This window comes from Alnus glutinosa, chromosome 1 (genome assembly GCF_958979055.1).
Source record: "Alnus glutinosa chromosome 1, dhAlnGlut1.1, whole genome shotgun sequence".
NCBI classification, from domain to species: Eukaryota; Viridiplantae; Streptophyta; class Magnoliopsida; order Fagales; family Betulaceae; genus Alnus; species Alnus glutinosa.
In genome coordinates this window covers 18338532-18349465 of record NC_084886.1, presented here as the reverse complement: position 1 = coordinate 18349465, position 10934 = coordinate 18338532, and the positions used below count along the sequence as shown (strand labels likewise).

General features: G+C 37.3%; 1 protein-coding gene across 1 annotated transcript; it reads left to right on the top strand.

Annotated features, from left to right (window-relative positions):
- Nucleotides 1-524: 524 nt before the first annotated feature.
- On the top strand, nt 525-10520 carry LOC133875885 (probable thiol methyltransferase 2). Its single transcript, XM_062314151.1, has 8 exons — nt 525-837; nt 2759-2889; nt 3696-3782; nt 9017-9117; nt 9197-9296; nt 9488-9534; nt 9680-9758; nt 10447-10520. The coding sequence occupies exons 1-8, from the start codon at nt 651-653 to the stop codon at nt 10498-10500; spliced, it is 786 nt and encodes a 261-aa protein (XP_062170135.1). The 5' UTR covers nt 525-650; the 3' UTR covers nt 10501-10520.
- The last annotated feature ends 414 nt before the right edge of the window (nt 10521-10934 follow it).

The following is a 10934-nucleotide window of genomic DNA, read 5'->3' as shown; positions in this document are numbered from 1 at the left end:
TAAATATTAGCAAACAACGGGAGGAACTCCATAGCAAACAACATGAGTACATGAATGTCATTGGGTACATTGCTATATGTAAAAAAAAAAAAAGTAATTATATCTTCATTTTATTTTTAAAATAATATTTGAAGATGTTGTAGCCAAAATGCTGACGTGGCATTAATGAGAATTGCAAAATTAGACAAAAAAGTGACGGAAGAACTTATTTCAGATTTGCGAAAAAGTTAACATTGATTTTCAAAAAATGAGAAATTAATTTCAAATCACGTTCCGATTCAAAAAATTATGATATACTTACCCTTTGTATGGCATGCAAGCATTACTCCAACAATAATTGCCTTGCCTATGAAAAAATTGGAGGAACGAAAATTGGTGGTAAAGATTGAAACCATGACTTTATTTAAGAATTTATAGAGGGAAAAAGAAGAAATAAATTAAGGTAAAATAGAATGAAACAAAAAGTTATAAAAAAAAAAAAAAGAAAAAAGAAAAAAAGAAAAAGAAAAACAGAATGAAACCGTAAACTTTCTTCTTTCCTTTTCGACCGATCCAAACGATTTAGTGCAGGGCCTGCGCGTTGAAACAAAACGGAACAGAAACTTTCTTCATTCCTTTTCGACCGATCCAGACGATTTAGTGCAGGCGTTATGTCCCTCTTATTGGGCCACACTCTCTTCCCGATACGAAACGTGCAGCTGACTCTCCGGGGCGTTTCGTCCCGAAACCTGGCGAGGATGAGGAGAGATGAAACCCCCCTGAGTACTGGGGTAGAGACGACCATAAGATCGAACCACCCCCGCATTGATAAGCTTCAAGAACTTGTGCGCAGCGACGGTATGTAATGTGCCTTAAAAAATTTAATGTCTTTTATTATTTTTCTTTGATTTTTGGTCTTTTAAGATTGTTTTGTCATATGGGTTTGTTATTTTTGTTCTAAAGATGTGGACTCTTCTGTTGGGTTTTATTGTATTCACGTTCTTTGATTCATTTGTGTCTTATGTTATGTGTTTACCTTTTTATGGTTCATGAGAAATGAAAATTACTGGGCTGTGTAAGATTATTTATACTATGATTTATATTCTTATGTTATGGTTACTTATTGGTCTTTTGGTGTAGTAAATGTTGATCAATTTTTGATTGGCAAATCATTGTCAAAATGATATAGTAATGAGGGAATATTGTTGATAATCCTGGAATACATAGTGGTGGAAGCAATCATGAAACGACTAATTGTTTTCGTTAAAATATATGCAAATATATATATTTGAATTATAAGAGAATGTCAGATTTTGCATAGCTTGATATACAGCCAAGAAGAAGTTGGTATATTTGTGATTGATTGGTAAGTAGTGTCTCTGATAAATGGAGATTACTGTCATTGACTTATTGCTTTATATCCTTGACTGCATATGTATATATATGTGTAATACGAATATGGTTTATGCATATGGATAGATCGATAATGGAGGTGTTTGAGCTGTAATAGTTTGCTTTTGGATTTGAGGTTTAATGGTTTTATCTTTTTCTTTTTTAATCATTAAGTTACATAGCACTCATCCAGTTGTAAACCCACGACCTCACCCTGCATCCTGTTCATAAGTGATGTAGGACAACAAACCCCCCCTAAGCTTGTGTTCCATGCTTCCTTTGCCGCATCAATAAGGGAGGAGGAAGTGCCCTATGAGTTGAGCTCATTGGCAAGTTGAATGGTTGTTTCATGGCTTGGGTTTTGCTTGATTTTTCTTTCCTTTAGAGAGAGTACTTTTGGAATGTTAGTTATGTACTTTGCTTCCGTTTTTCATGCATTTTAGTCATCTTGAGATACCTCATGGACTCAAATTTGAAGAATTTATTGAACTACAGTATACCTGATTAGAAAAAGGGTAAATATCCAACCCACTCAATTCCTTTATTGTCAGAATTGATTTTAATGGGGTGCCAGTTTGTTGATTAAGATTCTTTGTCGGAGTTATATTACTTTATTGGTTATATATCACGGAGCCCAGAATATATGAAAGTTTGATGGACAAATAGCCCAATCTTACCCTGCCAAGCTAGTTGGACATGCCTAATTCCTTTAGTTTTGAAAATTGTACCCTTTTCCAATCATATGCATAGCTCAAAGTTACCTTCTTTGGGGCCAGTCATACAGTTTCTCAACTAGAAGATCAGTCATCTGCCACAGAAGCACCTGGAATGCATGCTGGGTGGGCCATTGAAGTTAGTTTTAATGATAGTGGACTTCCTCTAGGAAATTTGACTTCAAAGTTTGATTCTCTCCTGGGGTTTTTTATTGGACTTGTGTGTGATATGAACTTTGTTCAATAAGTCTTCTGGGACCTCCACGTGTGTGCGCTCGTGTTAGTCTTGCAGGCACACGTGCATGTGTGATAGTGGGTGGGCCATTGAAGCCAGTTTCAATGATAGTGGACTTCCTTGAAGAAATTTGGCTTCAAAGTTTGATTCTCTCCTCGGTTTTCTTATTGGACTTGTGTGTGATATGAACTTTGTTCAATAACTCTTCTGGGACTTTCACGTGTGTGTGCTTGTGTTAGTCTTGTAGGCACACGTGCTTGTGTAATTATTTAAGAATGGTATCCTAGATTTATTTCAGTTCATGCAAAATAAAATGTCATTTATTTAGTGTTTGTGCTTTTGGATGCATTGAATGAATTGGATTAGTTTTATTTGGTATGGGGTCTTTTAGTATCCATTTGCTATCTGAGATTTTGTACTCGAGTTTTTAACTCATCAGGTAGTTGGGAAGCAAGTTGGGAGAAAGGTGTGACCCCATGGGATCTAGGACAACCAACACCTGTTATTTTACATCTTCATCAGACAGGAGCCCTTCCCAAGGGCAGGGCTTTAATCCCAGGATGTGGCAGTGTTAGTTCTATGGTTCTTTCTAACAAGATGTTAATGTATCAATTCAATTTCATATATTTCAATGCGAGTGTTTGAAACCTCTGCATATCAATATTTTTTTTTATATATATATATATATATATATATATATATATATATATATATATTTTGGTGTGTGTGTGGGGGGGGGGGGGGGTGATTAGATAAATTTCAAGAATGCCCGTGAGAACTGTAGAAAATATGCCTGTTAATCTGCATTTGATGATCGAATGAAAAAAGAAACATTTCTACAAGCAAATATAATTACTTATCAAAAAATGAATTAGTCAATGCTCATCAATTATAAGTAGAATTACTCACATCTTAAAACATGGTAGATACTTTCAAAAAAGAAAAAAAAAACATGGTAGATGAAGTTTAACATTATACCTAGCACACCCCAAAGGAAAAAGTTGAAAAAAATTAAAAGATTAAACAAAAACGATTGAGCATGATGAAATAAGCTTATCTGCTTGCATCTCATTTGCAATTGAGTATGAAGTTGAAGCTAAATTGAATGAATTTCTGATGTAACTATTCCACTATATCAGATCAATCAGTTGGTATATTCTTTCCCCTTGCCTTTTTTGACACATGGAGTTATAACTATTCCTTGATTGTGCATTACTGCAAAGGACACAAGTTGCAACATATATCAAAATTTTTGTAAATTGCAGCAATTGCTCCCTTTCCCCTGTCTACATGTTCCATTATTTATGTGCTATCTTAGCTTTTCATACGTTTTTTTGTATTGTTATCATGGCCAACAACACACTTTCACATGGCAGGGTTACGACGTACAAGCAATTGCATGCCCTGAACGCTATGTTGTTGGATTGGACATATCAGACAGTGCCATTAAGAAAGCACTGGAGGTAAGAGCAGTCAGTCAGAAAATTCCAACTTCAATAAGGCTTGAGATCTCTTAGTATGACATGAGGCATTGAAAGGTTAAACATATATTATTTCGTTTCTTTTACCTTTGGAGACACAATCACACATGTTGATTTAGTCTTTAAAACTAAATTACCCATGTTAATTTGGTCATTACTCTCTAACTTACCAACTTTGTGGAATGCCTCAATGAACTTGTTGGAATGCAGAATAACCTAAATAGTAATATTATTAGTAGTAATCGTAGCACTAACAATAAGAACAAAAATTGCTAGTAATAGTAGTGGCAGCAGCAGGAGTGCTAGTAGAAGTAGTAACAGTATACTAGCAGTGACAGGAACACTTGATGTTCTTTGTTTTATTGAATGACGATGCCAACATGGGTTTCCTGAGATGGAATTGAGATGTTGGACATGGTGAATTCAAAATATATTACTTTAAGGGAGAAAAAAAAAGAGGAAAGAAAGAAAAGCCTGGCGCTGTTGCCTGACATGGTTCTGCCACATGCCTATCAACATCTTCACTATGAACAGTAGAAAGATGCTAGTAATAGGAGGTTTTTTTTATAGGTTTAATATGTCCAACCCATAAAAAAAAAAAAAAAAAACCGCTATAGCAGGAGATTCCTTTCATAGCTCATAAGTGTATCTTTGTTTTTTTGATAACTAAGCGAATTATCATTAAAAGTGCAACCCAGGTACGCTGGAAGTATACAAGAGAAACACTTAATTAGGAGAAGAAAAAAGAACAAGGGAATCATTAAAACTAATCACTAAAGGAGCTAAGTACGCAGTTGTCCAAGTAAAAAGAGAATAAAAGAAGAAGGTCTTGAGCTCCTCTCACGCCCTTTCTTGATCCTTGAAATTTCTATCATTTTGTTCCCTCCATAGGCACCACAAAAGGCAAGAAGGCACCATCTTCCACACAACAACACTCATAAGTGTATCTTATTTCACGTAAGAATTTTTTTCTTGATGTAAATGCAGGTGGTCTCTTTTATCCATATAATTCTTAATTGACGTAGAACCACTTCTAACATGCCAAGGCAATATCTTTTATACCATCGCTGTAGCCTTTACGGTTACCTCAGCTATACCCAATTTTGTTATGTTAAGGACAGTGAATATAAGTATCTCACTGGTGATCTTGGTTGGATTGGAACTAGGAACTCTAGCCTGGTTGTTCTTATTTCTGAAAACACACCGTTATTCATTTTCAAATTAAAATTTATGTTTAGGGAGTTTGTGTTATAGAAAACTTTTTTTTTTTTTTAATAAGTAATAAGCCAATCTCATTAAAAGCGTGAGACGTCCCTTAATATACTAGTAGTATATAAAAGGAAACGCCTAACTAGAGAAACAAGTAAAAAAATCAAGAAAGCTAAAAGATAAGGGGAACACATAAGCCGTAGTCCAAAGATACAAAGTGTGATAAAAGCTCCCCAAAGGTCTGCTCCACGTCCTCAAAGCTTCGGTTATTTCTTTCCCTCCATAAGCACCAAAAGAGGCAAGTGGGCGCCATTTTCCACATCGTAGCACTCCTCAACCGGCCCGAAGACCACCAACAAGCAAGCAGATCGATAACCCGTTGTGGCATAATCGAAGACAACCCAAAGTGATTGAAAAGAGAATACCACAGAGCAAAAGCCACATCACAATGGAGAAGAAGATGGTCCACGGACTCCTCTGTCTTCTTACACATGCAACATCTGTTTATCACGATAACATGACGCTTTCTGAGATTGTCTAAGGTGAAGATCTTTCCAAGAGCATTTGACCACGAAAAGAAGGCTGCCCTTGAAGGGGCTTGGGTTTGGAACACACACTTCTAGGGAAAGCGAGTACCTATAGAACGAGCGAAGGAGTGGAAGAAAGACTTGACCTTGAATAAGCCTTTTTTAGAAGGGACCCACCAAAGCTTGTCTTCGCCGCCTCTTCTAACTATGATTGAATGCAACACCTGGAAGAAATAAGTAAAAATATCCACCCTCTCAATCATGCGCGTCTCTAGCAAAGCTCATGTTCCACTGGTTGGAACCACCAAAAAAGTCTAAATTATTTGCAACAGAGGCGTCCTTCGCAGAGGCTATACCAAACAGAGCTGGAAAAGCTGCCTTGAGAGTCATATCCCTACACCACAGATTGTGCCAAAAGCTAATCCTGGTCCCATCCCGCACTTCGAATTTGGTGTAGCCTAAAAAAGTCTCCCAACCTTTTCTAACATTCTTCCATAATCCCACCCCAAAAGCTCTTGCGGTAACATGGGAGCACCACCCGCCCCGTAAACAACCATATTTGGATTCCATCACAATTCTCCACCATGCATCTCTCTCAATACTAAAGTGCCACAACCATTTACCTAAAAGAGTGCGGTTGAACATCCTCTAAGTTACGGATACCCAACCCTCCCACAGAGATCGGAGAGCAAACCTTAGTCTAGCTAACAAGATGATATTTAAATTCTTCACCAATCCCTCCCCATAGAAAGTCTCGTTGGAGCTTCTCAATGCGATTAGCTACACTAGCCAGGATGGAGAAGGTGGACAAAAAGTACGTAGGTAGGTTAGAAAGTGTGCTCTTAATAAGGGTGACCCTGCCACCTTTGGAAAGATACATCCGTTTCCAACTTTTCCACAATGACATCCCAAATAGACTTTGCCTTGTAAGAAGCCCTTAATGGAATACCAAGATACTTCAGGGGCAGAGAAGAAGTCCCACAACCCAAGATGCCAGCCAACTTACCTATGTTGTCCACATTTCCCACAGGAACAAAAATAGACTTAGCCAGATTAACCTTTAAAGCAGAAACATCTTTAAAAAATAAGAGTAGAACTCGAAGACAACAGAGATGATTAGGGTTGGCCCCACAAAAAACCAAAGTATCATCTGCAAACAACAAGTGTGAGATATTTATGGCTGGAGGCCTAGAATCCACAGAGAAAACCTCTATCAACAGTAGCAGTAATCATTTTACTCAAAGCCTCCATGACTATTACGAAAAGAAAAGGGGATAGTGGATTGCCTTGCCTCAACCCACAAGAGCTATTGAAAAAACCAGCTGGAGAGCCATTTACCAAAACGGAGAAGCAAACCGAAGATATGCAATGCGCTATCCAAGATCACCATTTCTCCATGAACCACACCCATCATGTACAAAAGGAAATTCCAGTTGACATGGTCAAAAGCCTTTACAATATCTAGCTTGCAAAGTAACCCAGGATTGCTAGAATTGAGACGAATGTCCAAACATTCGCTAGCTATGAGGACCGAATCCAGAATTTGCCCACCTTTAACAAAAGCGTTTTGAGGCTTAGAGATGATCTTCTCCATAACAGGACTCATTCTATTAGTAAGGACTTTATTGATGATCTTATAAGCCCCACTGATAAGTCTAATAGGCCGAAAGTCAGGGATATCAATCACCCCAGCTTTCTTCGGAATTAAAACAATGAAGGAAGCATTAAGGCTTTTCTCAAAATAGCTATGAGCATGGAAATCTAGGAAAACCCTTATGAGATCGGTTTTGATTACATCCTAGCAGTCTTGAAAAAAAGCCATAGAGAAGTTATCTGGGCCTTATCTCTGTTCATACCTTTCACCACCTCTAAGACCTCCTTCTCCTTAAACGGGAGTTCTAGCCGAGAGGCCTCCTCCACCTTTAGAGAGTCGAAAGCAAGGCTATTCAATCTAGGCCTCCAGTTGTGATGTTTTGAAAATAAAGAGTCATAAAACTGAACAATGTGATCTCTGATAACTGTAGGATCGGAAGTAACTGAGCCGTTAACAGAAAGTGACTCTATAGAATTGAATCTTTGGTTCGAGTTAGCAAGTCGATGGAAAAACTTTTTGCATTTATTGCATTCTTTAAGCCAAAGACCCTTTGATTTTTGCTTCCAACTAATCTCTTCTTGAAGAGTAATTTTTTCCAGGTCACTAGAGATCAGACTTTTACTCAGCTTCTCTTTGGAGTCTAACACTTTCTCTGCCTCCGGTCTATCAAAAGTGTGCAGTTTCTCGAGGCGAGCTTGTTTAAGAGAGTCGACATTACCAAACACTTGAGTGTTCCACCTTATAAGATTGAACTTTAAAGCCTTCAGTATTTGAGCTAGAATGAAACTAGGAGAGCCTTGAAAACTTTAAGACGACCACCATTGCCTCTCCCTATCCACAAAATCAGCTTCTTTCAGCCAGATTCTCAAATTTAAAAGTCTTTTTGCCCTCTTGAATACCACCACAGTCAAGGAGAATAGGAAAATGATCCGAGCACAGTCTAGGGACCCTTTTATGAAGAAGCCTAGGATAATTAGCTTCCCAATCCGGAGAGACGAGAAACTGATCAAGTCTAGACTAAGAGGATTTGTTGGACCACGTAGACAGCCCCCCAGAAAGGGGATGATCCATGAGACCCTGCTCAGAAATTAAGTCTGAAAACTCTGTCATCGTGGGACTAAGACAAGCTTCTCCCGATCTTTCGCAAGGGAAATGGGAGACATTGAAGTCGCCTCCGATGCACCAAGGCAAATCCCACCAACAAAGAAGGCCAGCTAGCTCCTTCCAAAGAGACCTTCTATGACAATCGATATTGGGGCTATAGACCCCTGCAAAAGCCCAAATGAAATCATCTACAACATTTCTAAAGTAGCAGGCCACAACATACTCCCCCACACACACCTCAATCTTCTCCACAACCCTCTTGTCCCTCCATAGTAGAATACCACCTGACACCCCACTAGAAGGAAGGTAGCACCAGCCAACATGAAGAAAACCCCACAATTTCTCTCAATATTGATAGAAATAAACTCAAGTTTAGTTTCCTGTAAGCAAATAATGTCTGCCTTCCACTGCCTTAAACGGTTTCTAACTTTCAACCACTTGTCAACTTCATTTAGCCCTCTCACGTTCCATGAAAGCAATTTAGGCTTCATAAAATTCTGTTTGAGACTAATACCTATGGATGCATGCAATCATTTGCAAACCTCATGCATTGGGTTAGCCAAAAGTGAGTTGACGTGATGCATATGGTTCCTAGTTCATTGAGTAGCACTGTAAAGTGGAAGGCCTAGTGTGAGAGGATCATAAGAAGCTGGGATTTTGGTGACTTTAACTTGTGAAATCATGGAATCTTATTAGTTGGTTTTCAGTTAAATATGGTTCTTGTGTGCAGGTTTTCAACTCTTTCTCAATGTCTCATTTCTTCTGTTTCAATGTTAATGCAGTTGTCTTCCTCATCACTGAATGCAAGTAATTTTACCTTCTTGAAGGCAGACTTTTTCACTTGGAGTCCAACTGAATTGTTTGATCTTGTTATAGATTATACGTAAGTTGGCATGAACATTGGTTTTATTGGTCCATGAGAATAATCTTGCGATGACAACATTTTTACGGAGAATTTACAGGTTCTTCTGTGCCATTGAACGAGACATGAGGTTAGCATGGGCACAGCGAATTCATGATATTTTAAAACCTGGTGGAGAGCTCATAACGCTAATGTTTCCAGTAATTACCTTAATTTGTTCCTTCTTCCCTTTTTCTTCTCTTTTTGTACAACTGTTAAATAGTCATGCCCTTAAAATTTTAGAGTCCTTCCATTTTGCATATTGAAGTTCAGATATTGAAAATTTCAAAACAGATTTGTGCCAATATTTCCTAATGGCCCAATTGAAGACTAAAAGTTTATGTGGTGGCAGATCAGTGATCATGTTGATGGACCCCCTTACAAAGTATCAGTTTCAGAGTAATTATTTACCTTCTCATTTTTGTCCTCCAATTACCTGTTTCAGTGTTCCCTTGTCTATTGATATTACTGATGGAACTTTTGTGGAGATATTAATCTATCTCTAAAAAATAGTTTCAAACATTAATAATTTAATTCTTTGCAGTTATGAAGATGTATTGCATCCCTTGGGCTTTAAGGCAGTATCCATTGTGGATAATGAAATGGCTATTGGACCTCGCAAGGTATGTGAAAAAATTCTCCTACTTTTAAGTAGAAACTTACTATGTTGGGCTTGCAATGATGCTATTGATGTAACAAAATTTTCTTTAATTGGCTGTATGGCATGCTCTTCCAGTCTTATAAATCACTTCCATCTTTTCTCTCTTTGAATTAGGAAAAGAATGAAAATAAAATTATGGAGAAATTTTACTTAACCCCCCTTGAATTTGCATCACTTTTGCAATCTCCCCATCTCAAAGTTCAAAACCTCTCAATTTGGCGTATTCAACTTTCAATTTTTTACAATCTTTCCCCTCCTGGGATTAAATCAAACAGTCAAATGACACTCATACTCCTGTGATTTTTATTAAATTACAAAATTACCAGACAATTTTCATTTTTCAGAAGAAAAAAATGAGGGTATTTTTGTAATTTTCACGTCCCCTGTTAGGATTTAAACGGAAAATCCTAATAGAGTGTTGAGATTACAAAAAATTAAAAGTTTGATACACTAAATTGAGGGTTTTTGAACTTTGGAAGGGAAGAGATTATAAAAGTGATGAAAATTCAAAAAAGTTAGTTGAAATTTTCTTTAAAATTATTTAGTAACTTTCTGCTATATATATATATATATATAGAGGTTTAATTTTTTTTTTTCTGCAGATATCATAATACCTTCTAATTAAAGAGTGGCATTTTAAACTTTTACAGGGAAGAGAGAAGCTTGGCAGGTGGAAGAGATCCGTAGGCCAATCCTCTTTATGATAAAGATGGGGGGGGGGGGGGGGGGGGGGAGTTGTGAGCAAACATATTGTTTGAAGGAAAATCAATCATATAATTGATTGTTATTGTGGAAATACAAGCAAATATTGTTGCTCTACTAAATCATACACTATACGTTATTCAATCATGTACATCTCCAAAGTTAACAAGAAACTTGATTGTATTTTTACTTTATTGATTTTGTTATTTTCACAAATAATATAATTACCCAAAAATCCGCAAATATGCATTCACGACGAATACGATAATCAATACAGATGTAGGCTCCGTTTAATAACCCCCTCCCCTTATTTTCACCTCTCCGGGAGGGGGATTACTAAACGGCGCCGTATATTTTTAGGACAACTGCACTTAATTTCACTCCGAACACGACCTCTTTCAATTACCATTTGTTGGCAAAAAAAAAACTTTCCTGT